This window comes from Arachis ipaensis, chromosome B4, assembly GCF_059453495.1.
Source record: "Arachis ipaensis isolate K30076 ecotype BB chromosome B4, ASM5945349v1, whole genome shotgun sequence".
NCBI lineage: Eukaryota > Viridiplantae > Streptophyta > Magnoliopsida > Fabales > Fabaceae > Arachis > Arachis ipaensis.
The window spans coordinates 143,302,063-143,323,727 of record NC_142439.1 but is presented as its reverse complement, the minus strand read 5'-3'; the positions used below and the strand labels follow the sequence as shown (position 1 = coordinate 143,323,727).

The following is a 21,665-nucleotide window of genomic DNA, read 5'->3' as shown; positions in this document are numbered from 1 at the left end:
ATGCAAGGCATCTAAAGGAAAGGAATCATTGATAGGAGTGGTGTCGCCTTTTGTGTGTTCGAGGCGACTTAAATGGTCCGCCACTAGGTTTTGGGAACCGCTCCTATCTTTGATTTCCAAGTCAAATTCTTGTAATAAGAGCACCCAACGAATTAATCTCGGTTTTGATTCCTTTTTTGCCAACAAGTACTTTAGTGCCACGTGATCCGAGTACACTACTACCTTGGAACCAAGAAGATAGGCTCGGAACTTGTCCAAAGCAAAAACAATAGCTAGGAGTTCCTTTTCGGTAGTAGTGTAGTTGGATTAGGCTCCGTCTAATGTTTTGGAAGCATAGGCTATGACATAGGGAGTCTTACCCTCGCGTTGTGCTAACGCGGCTCCTATCGCATAATTCGAAGCATCACACATGATTTCAAAGGGTTGAGTCCAATTGGGTCCTCGTACAATAGGGGCTTGTGTCAATGCTACCTTGAGTGTGTCATATGCTTCCATACATTCCTTGCTCATCTCAAATTCAGTGTCTTTTTGTAGTAATCGAGAGAGAGGTAAGGCCACCTTGCTAAAGTCCTTGATGAATCTCCGGTAGAATCCTGCATGTCCAAGAAAAGAACGGACTTCCCTCTCGGAGGAGGGGTAAGGTAAACTGGATATGACACTTATCTTTGCCGGATCTACGGAGATGCCTTCCTTTGATACTATGTGTCCCAAAACAATGCCTTGTTTGACCATGAAATGACATTTTTCAAAATTTAAGACAAGGTTTGTTTTGGTGCATCTTTCTAAGACTTTTTCAAGGTTACCTAAGCAATGCTCAAATGACTCACCATACACATTAAAATCATCCATGAAAACTTCCATCGATTGCTCTAGAAAGTCCGCAAATAGGCTCATCATGCATCTTTGAAACGTTGCCGGTGCATTGCATAGGCCAAATGGCATACGCTTGTAAGCATACGTTCCAAAGGGGCAAGTAAATGTGGTTTTTTCTTGGTCTTCTAGAGCAATATGAATTTGGAAGTATCCGGAGTAACCATCAAGAAAACAATAGTATGATTTACCGGCTAACCGATCAAGCATTTGATCGATAAATGGTAGTGGAAAGTGATCTTTTCTTGTGGCCGCATTCAATCTTCGGTAGTCTATGCATACTCTCCAAGAATTCTGCACTCTTGTTGCTATAAGTTCACCACTTTCGTTTTTGATTGTTGTCACTCCGGACTTCTTTGGTACTACTTGGACCGGGCTTACCCATTTACTATCCGAGATAGGATAGATGATGTCCGCTTCAAGTAGCTTAGTGACTTCTTTCTTTACCACCTTAAGAATGGTTGGGTTAAGTCTCCTTTGAGGTTGTCGGACCGGTCTTGCTCCTTCTTCAAGAAATATGCGGTGCTCGCATACTTGGGGGCTTATTCCCACTAGATCCGCCAAACTTCACCCAATTGCCCTTTTGTTTTTCCTCAATACATTTAGCAATTTTTCTTCTTGTTGAGGAGTTAACTCTTGTGCAATTATCACGGGTAGCTTTTGGGCTTCATCAAGGTATGAATACCTTAAGTGAGGTGGTAGTGGCTTCAATTCCATCTTCTTGTCATTCCTTGAAGTTTGAGTCTCCGGATGGCTTGTATGATGTGTGGTATTTAGTTCGCTTGACTCTTCATTTGCTTCTTTGACCATGCACTTCTCATCTAATCTTGCAAGATGCACTTCGGCCACTATGTTATCGATTGGGTCACACCGAAATAGAGAGTGGTTCTCCGGTGGATGCTTCATTGCTTCTTCTAGGCTAAAGCTTACAATTCTTCCATCAATTTCAAATGAGTAGTTCCCCGAGTAGGCATCAAGCTTAAATCTAGAAGTTCTCAAGAAGGGCCTTCCAAGTAGGATAGAGGATGCTCTCTCGGTTTCGCTTGACGGCATTTCAAGGACATAGAAGTCAATCGGAAACACCAACCTTTTTATATTCACCAATACATCTTTCGCAACACCCGCTACGGTTATTATGCTTTTATCCGCTAGGACAAATCTTGCCGTCGACCTTTTTAGTGGGGGCAAGTTCAATACCCGATAAACGGAGAGCGGCATGATGCTAACGCATGCTCCGAGGTCACACATACAATCTCTAAATTGAACTCCATTGACAGTGCAAGTGACCATACAAGGGCCCGGGTCATCACACTTCTCCGGTAATGTTCCCATCAAAGCGGAAATAGAACTCCCCAATGGGATGGTTTCCAATTCAAGAATTCTATCCTTGTTTATGCATAAATCCTTGAGGAATTTGGCATATCTAGGAACTTGATGGATGGCATCAAAGAGGGGGATGGTTACCTCAACTTTCTTGAACATTTCTACCATTTTGGGGTCGAGTTCCATGCGCTTTTTAGCTTTCTTTGCAAGTGTTGGAAATGGAAGTGGTTGAGCAATTTCTTCTTCCAAGGTTCTTTTGGCCTTGGTTGTCTCCCTTGTTGGTTGGGCTTCATCTTCAACTATGGCTTGTGGTGTCTCCTCTTCCGCTACCTCTTCTATATCTATTCTCTCTTCCTCTTGGCCGGTTGTGATAGGACTTGGGTCCTTTGCTTCCTTTTCTTTTAGTTGTGTACCGGATCTAAGGGTGATGGCATTGATGCCCCCTTTTGGGTTTGGTTGAGGTTGAGAGGGAATGACACTTGGGATTGGGGGTTGAGGAGTGGGAGTCGATGGTGTGTCCATACGTGCAAGAAGAGCTTGTAGTGTAGAGGTGAGGCCGGTGAGGCCGGAAGCAAGTGTGTTTTGTAATTCCTTTTGGCTTTGGATAATGGTCCGGAGTGTTTCGTCTTGATTGGAGGGGGTGGTTGCATATGTGAGTTGAGGAGTTTGTGATTGGTTGGGTGGTGGTCTTTGATGTGGTGGTTGATATGTTTGGTAGTTTCTTTGTGGATTTTGTTGATTGTATGGTTGATTTTGGAAGTTGTATGGTCGGTTTTGTGAGAAATTTTGCGAGTTGTTATTCCATCTTTGACCTCCTCCATTGTTGTTGTTATCTCTATTCCCTTGTTGATGATTGTCTTTCCAATTTTGATTATTGTGTCCACTTCCTTGGTTGTAGCCTCCTCCTTGATAAGGGTGTCCTTGGTTAGGATTATCTCCTTGGTAGTACCCTTGATTAGGGCGGTCATAGAAATTATGGGTGGCCGCCAAAGTATTATCTTCTTGAAGGCTTGGGCACTCATCCGTGTGGTGAGAGTAGCAAGAGCAAATGCCACATACTCTTTGAGGGACCAATTGTTGGTTGTGTTGTTGAGGTGGTGGAGGGTGTTGTTGATATGATTGAGGTTGTTGTGGTTGTTGTTGGTTCAATTGGAGTTACCTCAAGACGGATGTCATCTCATTCAAGGATTGAGTTAGAGCGGTGGCTTCACTACTAGTTGATACCTCGTTCACGGTCCTTGGACGGTTGACTCTTCGCCTCATATGTTGATTGGATTCGGCTAAGTCAATAATAAGTTGCCATGCCTCCTCCGCGGTTTTATATTTGGACAAAGAACCATTGCTAGAAGTGTCCAAGAGGGTTCTATCTTGCTCCCGCATCCCTTGACATATGTATCCAAGCAATACTTGAGTGTCGATCATGTGATTAGGGCATGCATCTAGTAGTTTGTGAAACCGTTCCCAATACTCATAGAGTGGTTCCGTCTCACCTTGCACAATACAAGACATTTCCTTCCTTAGCCTATCCATCTTTTTCGGGGGCAAGAATTTATCCAAGAATCCCCTTCTAAGTAGGTCCCAATCGGAGGTAACTTCACTAGAGAGAGTGTAGAACCATTCTTTGGCCTTGTCCTCAAGAGAGAAAGGGAAAGCAAACAACCATATAGCAACTTCATCGGACCCTTCCCGTCTAGTAGTCGAGCATATGCGATGGAAGTCCTTGAGATGTCGAATAGGGTCTTGTGCGGGAAGCCCGTGAAACTTGGGTAGGAGATTGATCAAAGCGGTCTTCAATTCAAAGTTCGCATTCAAATTGGGGTGAGTTACATGAAGGGGTTGAAGGACATAATCCGGTGCACCCGCTTCCTTGATGGTGACTCTCCTTGGAGCGTCCATGGTATTAGTACCTAAAACAAAAGAAGAGTTGTTAGTGAGAATGATGGGAGTATGATTAATGCCTTCTTTGAGTGACGGTTCAATGTTCACTTCTAGTAAGGTGGTTGAGGTGGTGAAAACCTCTTCACCCTTTCCAAATCTTAGCCGCCTCCGAGCTTGTCTAATATGAAACAAAGTTCGTTCTATTTCCGGATCAAAAGGGGCTAAGCTCGGATTCGGTTGTGAACGCGTCATGCAATGAAGGGGAAATGGAATTCATTGTAGCGATGTGGAGTTAGTCAATTGAGAAATTTACAATGAAGTGCAACTATGTACATATATACATGCTTAATCCAAAACAATAACATGGCACACTAAGCAAAATCCCCGGCAACGGCGCCATTTTGACAAATGAATTTTTGCCGGTATAGAAATTATCAAATGATCAATCGTAGTATAGTCTAAACCGACGCAAAATCCTTCATCAAACAAATCTACAATCTATATCCGAGAGTACTTGTCTCCCGAGTCGTTCTCCCTTGGAATTGCCAAAGTATGCATCTTATTGATTTAGTAAGCCTTGTTGGAATTCTTTGAAGGTTTTAGCAAAGCAATGAGAAACAAACAATCAATTATCAAAAGACTTGGCTTAGGGTTGGCATTAGAAATTCTATCCTTATAGTCCATTCAATGTTGACAACAATTAAGCCTTGCTTCATTTAGTTAACCCCTAGGTATAGAGGGAAGTCAAATGAAAGCAATCAACTTGAGTCACAAGTCCTAGCTTCACCTTATGTGAACCTAGCTTTAGTGCACTCCAAGCCAACTAGCAATCCCTAATTCTCAATCAACTATTGATACAACTATTCAACTTCTTCCAAGGACCAAACCCTATGCCAAGTGTGAAAATTCTACTCCATAGCTAGTGTTGTCATTTTATCAAACATGTGATGAGCAAGAAGGAAAGTCATAGTAAAATGAGAAGAAAAGTTGAATTGAAAGTATTGCAACACAAAGATCTAACAACAAGTCTCAAAGAGTAGCAATGGAAATCAAATTCTCAAAATAGGAATGAAATCCAAAATTACAAAGTTGAATCCTAGATCTATGAGAGTGGATCAATTACATCTACTACTTGAAACTAGAGAAGGAAATCTATGACATGAACAAAGTGGAGTGAGAATTGTAATGGATCTCACCAAAAAGTCATTGAAAATTCAGAAATTGGATGAGGATGAACCCTAGTGAAGCTTGGAATCTCCCTCTTCTTCTCCCAAAAAAGTGTAACTAACTCTCCTCTCTCACCAAAATATCTAGATCTAGAAAATGAACTAACTAAGTGTCCTTAACCCTTGTTCCTTTGGTCTTCTTAAGCTTTTCCCGCCAAGGTGTTTCTCCAAGAGTGGGATTCTTAACTGCCTCCACGCCTAAGTCACGTGACTTCTTAAAAAATCATATTCGCAAATCGGCGCGCACGCGCAAGGTACGCGCACGCGCCGTTGAGACGTCTTGTAATGTGCGCGGAGGCGTGATGTACGCGTGCGCACCCATGAAGATCCTGGCTTAGCCGCTTCTCAAGCCGGCTCTTGGCTTTGGCTCCACGTTGCCTTATCCACGCGGGCGCGCAAGGCGCGCGCACGCGCCTATGCGGAAATTTCCAAAGCTTAATCCTCATGCTTCCTTCCTTTGTACCCGTCTTCTTCCTCTCTTTCGGTCCATTCCTACTCTATATCCTGAAACCACTTAACACACAAGTCACGGCATCGAATGGCATCAAGAGAAGATTAGAAAAGTATCTATTTTAGTGCAAAATGAGCATGTTTTCACTCATGAGGCGGAACTAGGAGAGGAATGCAAAATCTTGTATTTTCATATAGAAAGTGTGTGGAATCATTGATAAAACCCCTGAAATCAGTACAAGATAAACCCTCAAATTGGGGTTTGTCACTACCTCACCCTCATCAATCATCCCATCTTTCCAGCATTAGAAGCTCCTTCACCGGCCATCAAATAACCATCTACGTAGTTATTAAATAATCATCTGACTACCTAGTGAAACAATCATCCAACATTTGTTAATTATATATACTTAAACTGAATCTAATAAAATAATCATCCAATTAAGAATTAAAATAACCATCTATATACCAAGTGAATTGAACATCCAACATCTAAATTCGTCCATTAATGTATATACCTTAAAGACGTAAAGGGAGCGAAATTCAAGAAAGCCAAGTTGGCAGAATCCAGGGTGTGCAGCGTTGAACAATTGCTGATTGCGCGGTAACCGGACGTGGCCGCGGCGACGAGGAAGAAAGGAAGGCCTGCGGAGGGATCCAATCTTCTTTGGTCAGCCTGAACCTCTCTTTATGAGCAATGGGGAAGAAAGGAAGGCCGTGGTCTGGGCAGCGGTGGCAGCGTAGCGTCGGGCCACGGTCTGAGCACGAGCTTCGCGAGTGACGCAAACTGCGCGACAGTGTTGCTCGGGCGTTCGCGGTGCGCACAGAGGCGTCAGCTGGAGCTATATGGACGACGGCAGCTGCTGATGGTGGCGGCGCGGCACCGATGAGACAGGAAGAGATTGGGCGAGAAGGAAGTCAAATCACATAGGGGAGAGGGAGGCCGTTTTTGCGTGTGTACGTAACTGTTGCAAATCCTTATTTATTTTGAATTTCAAATTGAAAATTATTCATAATTAATTAACTTAATTATCATTTAATGTTAATTTTAATTTTATCCCTATTGTATACATTATACACTAAATTCATTGACTTTCCATACTTTCTCTTATATATAAATTAGTTTCTACCGAATTTTTTTTAAAATTATATTAATTCTTAAAAGATACAACTATAAATTAAACCAATTCTTCCATCAGCTTTAGATGACGATGACATGTTATGTTAGGTGTTATATGGCATGATAATATGACTGGTTAATAACATACGTCACAAAATGATAAATTGTCGGGTCATGTCATATTAAGATACAATCAATTATTTTGTAACAAAATAATACTACACATCTAAGTCCTTTTATTAACTAAGTCTAACTAAGTTAGTCGAATATAACAAAAATCTATGACTAGCATTATTCAAAGTCTCAATGTTTAACTTAGTTGATTTGATTCATAAAAAAATTTAAATGTATAATATTACTCTTTATAACATATGGCATTAACCTGCCATGTTATCATGTTACGTATGTAGTACTTAACGTGATATGTTCTCATCTAACTGACAAAAAAATTGATTTGACTTACAGTTATATTTTTAGGGACTAATATAATAAAAAAATCTTTTAAAAATTAATTTAAAAATAAATTATTTTTCAAAAACAAATTTGAGTTTTAACCAAGAAATGCAGGAAATGTCAGGAAAATGCCAACTTGTACAAGGCTTCGGCAGGGGAATTAAGCTCGATGCTGGCTTTCCGACCCTTTCGCTCAATGAGGAGTCGACCTCTTGCAGCCATTCCTGGTAGGCCTTGGGCAAGTCAAGTATCTGATAGTAGCCATCGACTACTACACTAAATGGGTAGAAGCGGAGCCACTAGCAAGCATATCGGCAGCAAGTTGTCGGAAATGCTTGTGGAGACAGGAGATCACCAGATTTGGAATTCCTGAAACCATGATATCAGATAATGGGACACAGTTCACAGACAAAAAGTTCGGAGAGTTCCTCTCCGGATTAGGAGTTAAGCAGAAGTTCTCCTCGGTAGAGCACCCATTGAGTAATAGTCAGGTAGAAGCAGCAAATAAAATCATCCTCAAAGGGTTGAAGAAGAGACTCGATCAGAAAAATGGCTCGTGGGCAAACGATCTAGCCTCGGTCTTGTAGTTTTATAGGACAATACCCCAGTCCTCTACCGGAAAAACGCCTTTCTGGCTTACCAATGGAGTAGACGCGGTGATTCCAGTTGAAATAGGGGAGCCGAGTCCAAGGTTGCTCCTCGGCGGTGGTGAAGAAGCAGTAGAGAAAGACCTGATTGATGAGACAAGGGAGATGACCCATTTGTCGGAAATGGCATTGAAACAGAGAATAGCATTGCGATACAATAGGAAAGTGCTAGGCAGGAGTTTCGAGAAAGGCGACCTCGTATTACGGTGCAATGATATCAGGCTACCGACCCCAGCAGAAGGAAAACTGGTGGCGAACTGGGAGAGCCCATAAAGAGTAAAGGAGGTTCTCGGAAGAGGCGCTTACAAGTTGGAGAGGCTAGACGGAAGCGAAGTTCCGATAACGTGGAACGTGGCAAATCTGAAAAGGTTCTACTCGTGATATGCGCCCTACTGACTTCCTGGTCCCCTATCCCAGTATTTTTATTTTTATTTTAATTCACATGCTTTGTATGTCTTGCCCCTATTGCATGTTTAATTCACATGTTTTGAGTGTGTTTCCTCTTATGCGTATTTCATTCAATTGTTGTTTTTGTCATTAACATGACTAACTACCACTGACCCAACGGCACTTCGGGACTGATCACCCTGGGAGCCAAAGGGATCACAAGTACCCAACAAATAACGGCTAAAGATTTAAAATCCAAGCGAAAACACGACAAGCAAAATAACCAACGGATTCAAGTGAATGAAAACGGTTAAAAGGATAGGTGCAATAACGGCTAAACGATTTAAAAGCCAAGTGAGAACGCGACAAACAAAATAACCAACGCATTCAAGTGAATGAAAACGGCCTAACGATAACCATTAATGACAAAATAAGCCAGTTCTAGGAAAACTACAAGTCCAAAAGACTAATTACAAGACAAGGTCCACGTCGGCCCAGTTAAAGAGAAAACAAGAGTACAATCCCAATGGAAGAAATTACAAGTTACTTTCTCATGATATCGACTATCTTGCCATCTTGGATAGTCTTGAAAGCCCCGATTGCAGAGGTGTCGAAGTCGGGAGACAACAGCTTGACTTGCGCTTTGATCGCCTCCTCAGTACCTCCAATCACCTCGTGAGCATTTTTGACAGTTTCCTTGTTCTTCTTTTTGAGGTCGGCGACCTTCGCCTTCAGGCCTGTGAGTTCAATCTTGGCAGTATCTGCCGACATGATGGCTTCAGCCATCTTTTTCTCTAGATCAGCAACCATGGCCTCCGCTGCTGTCGCCCGACCCAAAAACGGCACTAAGCTGGCTCTCTAGCGTCATTTCCTAGTCAAAAATGCGGGCCACCGTCCCATCAGAAGCCTTCAATTTTTCCTCTATCTCCACCAACTTAGTCTTGGTAATTTCCATCTCAACTTTCAAATCACCAATTTTTCGTAGTGTCGAGCTGTACTTGCCATCCAGCACCCCAGCCTGGGCCAAAACGAGTTCTGCCTTCCTCGCAATGGTTGCAGCATGGAGCATGCAACGATAAACCCACCTAGCCTGAGAGGTCAAGTCACCACCATGGAAAAAGTCCTCGGTTCCTGGTAAAAGCTAGGAATCAATGAATCCCCCAGCATCGAAGTTCTTCTCCATCACAGTGAGCGCCCCCTCTAGGCTAGATGTTGTCTTCCTCTTCTTAGGATTCTCCACGATGGTCAGGTCGGGACCCACCTCATCCTCAGGTATCTCCTCAGATTGGAGGGTCATGCCAGCACTAGGGCCAACGTTTTCCTGAGGAGGCGGTCGCGATTGAACCTCGGAAGTTGGGGAAGGCGAAGCCACGGCCGAAGGAGTTTCCGAGTTGTCGCTACTATTCCCCGGAAGGAACTGAGCCATTAAGTTACTGATACCCACTTGCTCGATAGCCATGGACACTGAAACAAGGAAGTAAAACCCAAGCGTTACGGACCACAAGTTAAACAAGTATACAAGTCAGAATAAAAGGAGATCATAAAAGCGGGACAACCGGACGACTTACCTACATAACTTCTACCCGTCTCACGGTCACCCATCAACAGATGGGGGTTGAGATTATTTTTACTAAAAATGGCTAGTAATATATCGGCGATGTCTCAGTTTTGCTGACTCAGCCCTTTATAAGTACTCTTTATTAAAAAATTGGCCCTGGCCCCGAAACTCCAGTAGGTCGGTATACAGCGTTCCCCCTCTAGGATTAGCCGGAAAGGATGCCAGCCTTCAGCAGGCTGTACTTTAAAAAATTTTCCTTGAAATCATGGAATGAATCTTCGAACAACTCGAAGATCCGTCGACCCTACACGGCTCGGAATGACGTATACCTTTTTTTATGTTTCCTCTCTTTCGAAGGGTTGGTCAAGAGAAAGAAGTAGAGGAAGACTTCTACTAAGATCAACAGCTCCAAGTAGTCGCATACCATCTCGAAACAGCGAAAGGAGCCCCAGCTATTTGGGTGTAACTGTGATGGTGCCACATCACATCGATTCAAAAGAGAGATAACAAAGGGGGAGAAGGGAAGCCGAATCCCCAAGTTGGTGAACATGGGCTTGTACACCCACATCCAATCAGCAACCCGAGGAGTGTCCATATTTATGTGGCAAATATGTTCCCGGTCTTTAAGAATGAACGTGTCATAATGCTCCTCATCAGGACTCCCTCCGTAGAGTAGATCAGAGTTGCGAAACTCTTGAAGCTCCTCGAGAGTTATCTTAGAAGTCGTGTCCTTAACATCGGAAGTAACCCAAATATAACGATCTACAGGAGCTCTCCGGATAGGGTGCTCCGCCATACCTATAGTAGGGGCACCACTTAAAGTCAAACCAGGGAGGTCGGAAAATGGTAGAAAATGCAAACTAATGCTACGTTCTGTTACACCTCTATTTTACACTAATCTATGATCAATTAGAAGCCAAGAGTGATTTACTTAATGGTAACCTCCTGTAACCTACCTAACAGCAGCGTAACCCAAGCAAGAGCAATTATAAACAACGAAGAAGGAACACAATAACAATGGCAAAAATAAAAACAAAACCAGGATCATCCATGAAAAGATGAAGGTAGTCGATGCTTACCAGGAAATTGTGGAAAAAGGAAGGATGGATCCTAGGAAAAGTGTAGCCAAGCTTGCGGTGATCGAAGTCAAGAAGGAGAAGAATGATGATGAAGGCAGTGAATTGGGAGAAGTATGAAGGAATAAGGACCGAAAAGGGAGAATGCAAAATAGTAACTAACACTGGGAAGCGTGAAAGTTAAGGGCAAAATGGGTTTTTCACCCAAATTTCAAATCATCCATAATGAGCATTAAATGCTCGGTGCAAGAATCGAGACGACGTTTCCAATAACTGACAAAGGCAACTCGTGCATTGGGGGCATGGACTCTGTCACGGACTCCCGATCTCGAGAGAACTCCGTCGAGAAGCGAGTAGAACAAACGCACCAACTACGAGTTATGCCTATAGCTGGCACGCTGGGGGAAGTGTTTTGACCTAGCCCATCAGCAACCCGGGTCCGGACATGAGCAGCCGACCTGACGGGTCACTCGACTCGAGCTATGAGATGACCCGCCTTCATCTCCTCATCCACGTGAAACCTAGATAGCTTGCAGAAGCTTCCAAGAAGGTGGGAATGGCCACAAGGGGCCCACCCGAGTACGGACTATAAAAGGCGAGGGACCTACCCTTCCCCAGAGGTACGTCATCTACTCTAACCTTAAATCGCTGCCTCTTGTACGGATACTGACTTGAGCGTCGGAGTCCTTGCAGGTGGCCCCACCACACCGTCACTCTGTGGATCCAAGCAGGCATCCTCTCCCAGCATAGTAGCTCGCACCCAAGTCCTAACTTCTTCGAGCCTTTGCTCCAGCCTCAGTCCATCCTAGTCCACAGAACGCCCGAGCGGACGAACAGAAATTAAAAGATGAAATAAATGGTTCAAGTGGTTAGTAACTAATTGTGTTAGTTAGTTTGCTTTTACTGTAAAAAAAATGTTGGTTACCATGCGATTTATTGTCGGATTAATCAAATAAAATCGTTGCTAAGTATATTATCGTTGGATTTACCATCGTTCTGTAGTTGACGGTATAAATGGCGCCGAAAACTCCTTACCGGCGGATTTTTTTAGTCCGACACTAATTACTGGCAGATTTTCTGTCAGTGTTTTCAATGGATTGTCGAGCTTGGGTTGATGATTACCATCGAATTAATCCGATGGTAACTTTAGCATCATTTCGCTTCAAATAGCGCAAAACTTACCGTTGAATTATTTCGACGGTACATCTGCCGATAGGATTTTTATTTTTTAATTTTTATTTTGGCACAGTTTAGCCACAACTAACAGTCAAATCAATATAAAACTCTTGTTAACGAAATTGTTATCAGAAATCTAAAATTAGCAGAAATTGATAAATTATTTTATTAAAAATAAATGGTATGAATACAATAAAATGTCACATAAGTAATGTACCCTAAACAAATAAAAATGCATAAAACTCTAATCCCTACAGATTCTGATAATCGTTGTCGTCGGCAGCGGTGGCAGCGTCATGATCCCCCTGTTGAGGCAGCAGAGTAAGTGCTGCCGTCGGTGCCCCACCAGTAGCGCCGCTGGAAGCAGCAGCGCCGCTGCCTCCAGCGCACATCTGCTGGTTATATGTAAAACCTGGTCAAACCGTAATTAATTAAATAATAAATTAAATAGGAGCGAATATGGTTGGAAAATTTAGCAATCGGAATTTGATAATTTAAATATGATATTTGGACTCAGTGGATTTTTCTGAGTTGGAAAACATAGTTTTCTGCAAAAGAACGTGCACTGGAATTTTGACCGGCAGTACTGGCTGCAATCTGTCCGGTACTGTGGCTGAGAAAATTAATTAGAAGTGAATAATTTTAAGAAATAAGAATTTATAATTTGGGAAGCTAGAAATATTTAAAATACGATTTAAAACTCTAATCTTAAAAGTGTTGGCCTAAAATTGGGCCAACAGACTAAACTAAGTGAACCGGGCTCAAGTGGACCCAAGATCCAACATATATAAATATTAGTTATGAGTATTTCAGCTCATTTTACCTTAAAGAAAGGGTGTGGGGCGCAGCTATGGTAAAGAGAGGAAGAATAGAGAAAATCATAACTTTATCAAACTTCAAATCATCATAACTTTCTCTCTGAGACTCCGATTGACGAGCCGTTTATGGCCACGCGTCGCTATTCTTGTCCTCTACAATTATATCTAAGTTTTGTGGTGAGTAATTTACTGTCCTTTGCCCAATTTTCATTTTTCTCTTTAAATTCGAATTTGGTTTGGATTTTGAGGAAATATTGTGATTTTTGTTGTTTTGGAGTGCTTTAGTATGAGCCATTAGTGAGTTCCATCAACTAATTTCGTGGGTTAAGGTAAGAAACCCTCTAACCCTTGTGATTTATCAATTTCATGAACCCTAGGTTGATTATAAGTGTGAAAATTGACGATGTTAGAGTATTGGGTGATTTTGGTGCACAATTGGAAGATTGATATTGGTTGTGGGGCCTTGGTGAGGCTTGGAGCTAAGGGTTGGTGGAGACTCTCAAGAAGAAGCTCAATTATTTTGGCTACAAAAGGTATGGTTTAAGTTTCATTTAAGTACCGTGTGGTGTGATGAGAATTCCTAGGCTAGATGCTCCTAGGATTAAGTTTGGGTTGTGTAAATGGTTGGTACTAATATGCATAGTTGATATGTAATGTAAATTAATGATTGGATTGAGAATTGTGTGAATTGCATGGAGAATTGTGTGAATTGTATGTTTGATGTGTTGAGAATTTGATGAATTGGATAATGAGTATTGATTTGTGGAATATGCATTTAAATTCTGAATTTGGGCCAGAGGCCGTGAATTTTGGGCCGAAGGCTGGAAAGAGGTAAGGAAGGTAAATTGATGTGTGTATTGTGTGATGATATAAGAGATTGGATAAATTTTAGATATTGAATATGTGAATAATTGGTTTGGTTATTGAATAATAAGGTTTGAGAAATTGAGGTCTGGAATTTGATAGTTTTGGGTAAAATTATGTAGGTGAGGTAGGTTTGGTTTTGGTTTAGTGTAATTATGTGAATGTGGTTGGGTTGTGGTCATTTGGATGAGTGGAAATAAATTTGGCTTGTGAACATTGGAAAAATTGGTGATTTCTATTTTTGGGTGAAAATTGATTTTTGACCAACTTTGACGGTCTGTAACTCGGTCCACAGAGTTTGGAATTCTTAAAAATCGGATTTTTATGAAAGTTTATTCAACGATCTTTCCAACAGTTTAGAAATGGTTGAAAAAGGAATTTTGTAGAAGTTATGTGTGTTGGAAGTTGGGGTTTAAAAATGTAATTCTGCAGCTTTTTAACTTAGTAAAATTTTTGGTAAAACATACCCCGATGCGCACGCGTCAATCTCATATTTTTGCTCCATCACGCGTGCGCCTGGCCGACGCGTATGTGTCGATGTGGGGATGCAAGTGCCCCATAGAAAATCCAGAGAGTTGCGCTGGTATTGTGCTGGTTTTGTGCGAGGAGCACAAAACGCACCCACGTGTACGCGTGACTGACACACACGCGTCACTTGATCTTTCTGCTTTCCACGCATGCGCATGGATGACATTTACGCGTCACTTCCTTTTTCACTTTCAACGCGTGCACGTGGGCGACGCGTACGCGTGACTCTGTTTTTAGCAAAAGTTGATTTTTGTGTTTTGAAAGCTAAATTCCAGACTTCTAAGCCTCCATTTTCATCCTCTAAGTCCTAAATCTTTATAGTATGCCTAGTAATGAAAAGAAGCTAGGACATGTGGTAACTTGTGGACGAAGTAAAGTGAGAATCAATGATGAATGACGAGTAATGATGATTGTATGAATTACTGAGGATGATGGTGCAAGTGCTGGGTATGTTATGAGCCGGATGGCTGTGATAAGCATTGAATTATGACTGAGTATGTATATGTAGATAATTAATGATTAAATGATTATGATTGATTGAGAAAGCTTGAACATGCGACGAGTATGCCGGAGATGCATATATGATTAGTGAATAAATGTGGTAAATGAATAATGATGGAAAATGTTGAAGGTGACGTGTGACCCCGGGTAGTAGGTAGTGGCGTTGTCCACTTGCTCCGGGTATGAGACGGGAAAGGAGGATTATGATAAATGAGTTTAATTATGGAGTTTTGGATGAATGTATGTTTGAGATGCCTGGGTAGTAGCAAGGGTCGTGGTTCGTCCCACTTGCTTCGGGTCATTGTTTGAGAATTGGTAATAATGAAGAGTGATTATGGATGAATGTGTATTTGTGATACCTGGGTAGTAGCAAGGGTTGTGGTTCGTCCCACTTGCTCCAGGTCAGTGTTTGAGATTTTGTAATAATGATGATTGATTTGGAATAAATGAATGAACACTTGAGATACCTGGGTAGTAGCAACGGTCGTGGTTCGTCCCACTTGTTCCGGGTCAGTGTTTGAGATACCTGGATAGTAGTAAGGGTTGTGGTTCGTCCCACTTGCTCCAGGTCAGAGATTGTGACGCTTGGGTAGTAGCGGCAGTAGTGATTCCACTCGCTCCAGGTTGAGCTTTCAGAGATTGTGATGCCTGGGTAGTAGCGGTAGTAGTGGTGATTCCACTCGCTCCAGGTTGAGCTTTTAAACACCCGCCTAGGTAGTAGCCGCAGTAATGGTTATTCCACTGGCTCTGGGTTGAGCGGGTAGTAGCAAGGGGGTTGTAGCTCAAACCTACTTGCTCCGCGATGGGTGTTTCAGTCCATGGTTAGCTACCAGGACATGTCGGGTTGGCTATATAACTGACAGATGATATCATCAGCCATAGGGCAGGTATACATCATTTGCATATGTTTGAATTGTTTGGGTTTGCCTAATTATTTTGGATTGCTATATCATATATGTTATGTTACTTGATTATGTGCTACTTGTTCTACTTGTACCTCATTGTGTATTACTTGCCTGTATTGCTTGTGTGTTGTACAACTGAGAGGTCCCTCATGCTGGTATCGATTGACGCTGAGGGCTGTTCTTGATGAGATGAGTTGATGATGTAATTGAATAATGATGATGGTTATTGAATGAGGTAATTGAGCTCCCTGGGTAGATGCAGTGAAGTGATTTCACTTGCTCCAGGTAGAGACTGAGATAATTTGAGTTTCCTGAGTAGATGCAGTAAAGTGATTTTACTTGCTCCAGGTAGAGAATGAGATAATTTGAGTTCCCTGGGTAGATGCAGTGAAGTGATTTCACTTGCTCCACGTGAGGATATGAAGTATTGATATAGAATAGCTGAGATAAAATAACTGGTGATGGTTCTGTTTATGATTCTGATTCTGATTCGTTGGAGAGTTAGAAAGTTGGAAAACATGGGGAAGAGGAATTAGATTTAGTATTTTCCTTATGACAGTTGCCTATTTATGGATTAGCGAGAACATAGGATGAATATTTGGTGAAAGGAATTTTAGGATGCTTAGTGAGCTTTTATTACAATGCATTGTATTTATTTGGCACTTTTACCGTACTGGAAACCCATGGGTCGGGGGTTCTCATTCCGTATATATCTCTTGTTTTTCAAATACAGGTCCAGGTGCTCAGAAGTGAGCTGTGGTTCATCTGAGAGATGGCAAAGATCTTTATATTCTCTACTTTATATTATGCTTAGAACCTCTCCACCTTTATTTTAAAAAGCTTATATTATGTATTGAACTCTTTTGAACTTGCCTATAGAGGCTCTTATGTTTCTTTTGGGAGAGATTAGGAGATTCTGTTGTCAACTACTGTTATACTGTACCCTAGCCGGCCTAAACTTCGCGGGTCGCGACTAGTGGCTATTTACTTATGTTATATATCTATATACTGTCCTTCTCTTATTCTCCTTTATGACTTTATCCTTATAACGCTTTCGACTTCACGCTTTATCTTTTAGTCGTCGATGCGTGAGTGATACAACTTCACGATTTTATTTTTACTCCTTTCAGGTTTCTCGATTAATACTCCTTTCAATTTCACTTATAATTATGTAATAAAAATTCACCTTGAGAGTTGTACCACCTTATTATCATTGACTTATGACTCGAGTATAAGGATTTGAATATTAGGGTGTTACACTATACTCCTCTATCTACTGTCGCAGCCGCTTGAACTGCTCCAGCTTCTCTGTCAGTTTAGGATGTTACGTTTAACGTTATTTGTATAGTATTGTAGAGTGTTTGAGAATACTATGATGATTTCAGAATGTTCTAGAATACTCCAGAAGGCCTTGGAAGATCTTGAAGGTTCTAAAAGACTCTTGAAGGCCATCAAATATTCCATAAGAGTGTGGATATATGTAGAAGTATGAAGAATAATATAGAATAATTTAGAAGTATTTAGAAAAATGTGATAGGTTAAATATTTGGAATGAAAGTTCTGGACGCTCGATTTGATTTGTTAATTAAATTTAATCCTAGCTGTCTATTGAGGAGGTGGATGACTATAAATAGGAGAGTTTGTATTGTGGTGTGTGAGTCATTTGTAACAAACACTTGAGTAATAAAGTATTCTTTCCACCAAAATTTTTTTTCTCTTGTCAGTCTTGTATTCTTATTCTTAGCTTTTTTGCTAAATATTGAGGATTAGGTTGACTTGGACCTACCTTAAGAGATTAAGTAAGTCCAAGTATCGATACAATAACGTTAAAATGTGTTTAAGACGATAACAAATAACTCATCATGAATAATTACCTCAAAAATTGATAACCTATCAAATACATCATTTATCTCATCTTTAAAAATGCATATTTTTTTATTATCTAATTGAACATTTTTTTGAAAAATATATACAAAAGCTTAATTGAACGTCAGAGTATTTTTTAAAAGTATGCAAATTTTTTTATTATGGAAGTATATCTCATCCACAAAAGAGAACAAACCCAATTTCAGCCAAACAAATTATACAATGAAAAGAATAATCATGCAACCACAAACAATAATCACATAAAAAATATTATATATATACAAAAATTAATTATTGCTCCATATATATAATATATGTTAAAAGAAAAACCAACCAAATCAAATTAATTAAATTAATATATATAATATTGATGACTTAAAAAAATTAAACAAGCAACTTTAATTTTATAATTATTAAGGTAAAAAACGGTTATAAGCCAAGGGGAGATGATATTTATCCAAATCAGTCAAATGAGATTCTCGTTCAGGTATCAACCAAAGACAAATATTATGTAATTCGAATCAATAAAAATCGAACTACACTTCAACGTAATTCGAATCGACCTATGTCGAATCATTCATGGCATTGCTTGTAAGTAATTCGAATCAAGTTCCATCGAATTAAATAAACATAGTTCGAATTATATCAATTCGAATTACATGCAGCACGTGACACATAGGGAATTCGAATCATATTGATTCGAATTACTCCTTTTTTGCTTCTTGTGGTAATTCGAAACGAGTTGATTCAAATTACAAGGGTTTCGCCTATATAAGGAGTTCGAACCAGGGTCATTCAAATCAGTTTTGCATTCTCATATCCCACCAAATCCCAGAGAAAACGACCAAGAATTGGGCCGACAAAGACTCTAGCGGCATATTCAGGCGATGGGGGACGATTCGGGGAGGCTGTATCGTTTGGATGGAGTTGCTCATATCACCGGGGTGATCAACGACGAGGTTAGTGGTTTCTGATAGTGGTTTTTGATAATGCTTTATGATAGTGGGTTATGATAGTGGCTTATGTTAGTGGTTTATGATAGTGGTTTATGATAGTCATTTTTTATAGTGGTTTATGATTGTGGTTTATGCTAGTGTTAGTGGTTTTTGATAATGGTTTGTGATAGTGGTTTATGATAGTGGTTTATGTTAGTATTAGTGGTTTATGAAAGCGGTTTTGTCGATGGTTTATTTTAGCGGTTTATTTAAGCGGTTTAGGTTGGTGGTATCGGAGGTGGTTAACTGAGTGGTTTTGCATGTGGTTTTCTCTAGTGGATATGCATGTGCTTTATGCTAGTGGTTTTTTGGATACGGTTTTATGATACGGTTATGCTAGTGGTTTACTACATTTTGCTTTTGCGTGTAAGTTTTATAAGCGGTCTATGTTTGTCGTTTCAGTATGCATTTTTGCTAGTGGTTTACCATATGTTCTATTTCATGTGTTATCTGTTGGTTCTTTCTGTCGTCAATTTTATATGTGAGTAGTTTTGTAAATCATTCTAATTATGCGGTCCATGTAATACGCAGCCCTGGTGTTGCATATCGAGCATGCGGCGACAGCAGGGGATGCGACTCGATGATAGGTACGTTCCGTACTTGCAGATGGCCAGATTATACCATCTTGCAAGACTGAATGACAGATGGTTCCGATTGGACGAGCCCCTTGTGAGTGCCTTCGTGGAGAGGTGGCGTCCGGAGACGCACACGTTCTACATGCCGTTCGGAGAGTGCTCGATCACACTTCAGGACGTCGCGTACCAGTTGGGGTTGCCAGTGGATGGACATTACGTCAGTGGTTGCCTGACAGACTTCCACGTATACATAGAGGGTGGCAAGCCAGCTTGGCAGTGGTTCCAGGAGTTGTTCGGTGTGTTACCTCCCGCGAACCAAATACAAAAGTTCGCAGTGAACTGCACCTGCTTCCAGGAGACTTTTGGAGAGTGCCCCGAGGGGGCCGATGAGGAGACGGTGAGGCGCTTTGCCCGTGCCTATATCATGATGTTGTTGGGCACCCATCTGTTTGCCGACAAGTCCGGCAATCGTATTCACATCAAATGGCTACCGTTTGTGGCTAGGCTTGAGGAGATGGGTGGCTATAGCTGGGGGTCGGCGGCACTAGCATGGTTGTACCGGTGCATGTGCCGAGTGGCCAACAGACATGTCGTGAATCCCATCCGATACACACTGAAAACTGAACTAAGGCGATACACCTGGTGGACGTATGGCTGCCAAGTAACCCGTGAGTAGGCACAGCATGCTAGTGCGTGCGGACACGGAAAATGAAGTGCCTGGAAGTATCCACAATCACATGTCTGAAACCTAGTGAGACCCTATAGCTACCCAGTGAGAACGAACCAGTCGGAGTCGTCTCTGCCACGGTGTACTTCGAGTTATCCCTGTCATATACAGTCACGGTGAAGCACCTAGCCGTCTTCAGATTGGCCTCGATACACTTTACCAGGTGTTGACTGAATTGTTGTCCGGTACCCAGCTGGTCCTCGGCCTCCCTCCCCTTGCGGACAAATAGTTCAGCCAACCTTCCGTATGTGGCCTTCACCAGCGAGCACACAGGGAGGTTCCTGACACCCTTCAGGATTGAGTTCACACACTCAGAGATATTGGTCGTCATGTGCCCGAATCTGCGCCCCTCATCACAATACTGTGTCCACAACGAATACTCAATCCGGTTCGCCCAGTCACACATCGCCAGATTCTCAGAGCGCAGAATGTCAAACCAGTAATCAAACTCTACTTCTGTCTTGGCATATGCGGCGTTCACAAGAAGCCTCCGAGCGTCTTTGCCCTTGAACGTAAGGGCAAAATTTGCTGCTACGTGTCGAATACAGAATGTCCGGTATGCAGCCGAAGGTAGCCATCCCCCATTAGGAGCCTCAAGCGCGGCCTTGATGCCGTTATGCCTATCTGAAATAACTAGCAGACCTGGCTGCGGTGTCACGTGCTGACGGAGGTGGGAGAGAAAGAAGGACCACGACTCAGCATTCTCACCCTCGACTAGTGCAAATGCCACAAGGAGTATGTTGGAGTTCTCGTCCTGTGCAATCGCGACAAGCAACGTTCCCCCATACTTGCCATATAGATGGGTGCCGTCAATACTCACCAACGGTTTGCAATGACGGAATCCCTCAATACAAGGTGGGAACGTCCAGAACAGCCTGTGAAAATAAGCTTGAGACTCGTCCAGCTGTCCCCCAACTCGAACAGGGCTAGTCCGAAGGACTGCTACAGTACCAGGCATGGTCAACTGGACTCCTAACACCCACCTAGGGAGCTCGTTGTACGACTCATCCCAGTCACCATAGATGACAGCAACAGCCTTCTGCTTCACCAGCCAGACCCTCCTGTACGTCGGCCTGAACCCAAAGTGTGCGGCCGTGGCATTTAGGAGCACCTTGATGTTGACGGATGCATCAGCCCTAACCATAGGCATAATGAATGTCGCTATCACATGATAATCCAAACTCCTATGGTCGCTGGAGATAGAGGTGGCGAGACACGTATGCGGTCTGTTGTACCGTTTGACTTCCCAAATGCCCTTGCGCTGCCGGAGACTCAACCGAATCAACCATGTGCACCCATTCCCAAACTCAGAACACTTTCCCACATACCGGCGATAGTCAGACTCAACTACCTTGTACTGTACCCCTCGGCGGATGCTGTAAGTCTTCACACTCAACAGGGCCTCATCTTTATCATGAAATTGCTGACCAACCTGGAACTCTGTCATACCAGCAGACCCTTCTCCATCTCTATCGCCAAATCCAGCAGGCTACCCAGGAAGCCCATCCTGCCTCATGGCATCCAGGTCCAATGATGAAAAATGGGGTGGGTACTGCTGTGTGCCAGAGCTAGATCCACCTGCAGCCCCTCTCGGGTCACTCGCTCCGAGATCATCGCCAATGTCATCAGCAATCATATCCGGCTCAACATCATCGTCATCTGGATCATCAAACAATCCGTCTCCAACACCAGCCGGTGTAGCACACTGTACTAAGGTCGGAA

The 21,665-nt window shown here is 42.2% G+C and overlaps 2 protein-coding genes across 2 annotated transcripts; one reads left to right on the top strand and one right to left on the bottom strand.

Moving 5' to 3' along the window:
* Nucleotides 1-7,516: 7,516 nt before the first annotated feature.
* On the top strand, nt 7,517-8,240 carry LOC110271626 (uncharacterized). Its single transcript, XM_021122642.1, has 3 exons — nt 7,517-7,567; nt 7,668-7,811; nt 7,908-8,240. The coding sequence occupies exons 1-3, from the start codon at nt 7,517-7,519 to the stop codon at nt 8,238-8,240; spliced, it is 528 nt and encodes a 175-aa protein (XP_020978301.1).
* An 11,662-nt stretch (nt 8,241-19,902) lies between these two features.
* Nucleotides 19,903-21,410, bottom strand: LOC107637322 (uncharacterized). Its single transcript, XM_016340751.1, has 3 exons — nt 21,393-21,410; nt 20,764-21,054; nt 19,903-20,697 (listed from the first exon to the last, which is right to left on the bottom strand). Exons 1-3 carry the CDS (start codon nt 21,408-21,410, stop codon nt 19,903-19,905), a joined length of 1,104 nt encoding a protein of 367 aa, XP_016196237.1.
* Between the last annotated feature and the right edge of the window lie 255 nt (nt 21,411-21,665).

Bases quoted from the DNA above. Each gene is read 5' to 3' on its own strand.
- LOC110271626 (XM_021122642.1), top strand. From the start codon at position 7,517: ATGAGGAGTCGACCTCTTGCAGCCATTCCTGGTAGGCCTTGGGCAAGT. The intron at 7,568-7,667 runs GTATCTGATAGT...TTGTGGAGACAG, and splicing joins GTAGGCCTTGGGCAAGTCAA to GAGATCACCAGATTTGGAAT. The intron at 7,812-7,907 runs GTAGAAGCAGCA...TCGGTCTTGTAG, and splicing joins ACCCATTGAGTAATAGTCAG to TTTTATAGGACAATACCCCA.
- LOC107637322 (XM_016340751.1), bottom strand. The intron at 20,698-20,763 runs GTGAGTATTGAC...GCGATTGCACAG, and splicing joins TCCGTCATTGCAAACCGTTG to GACGAGAACTCCAACATACT.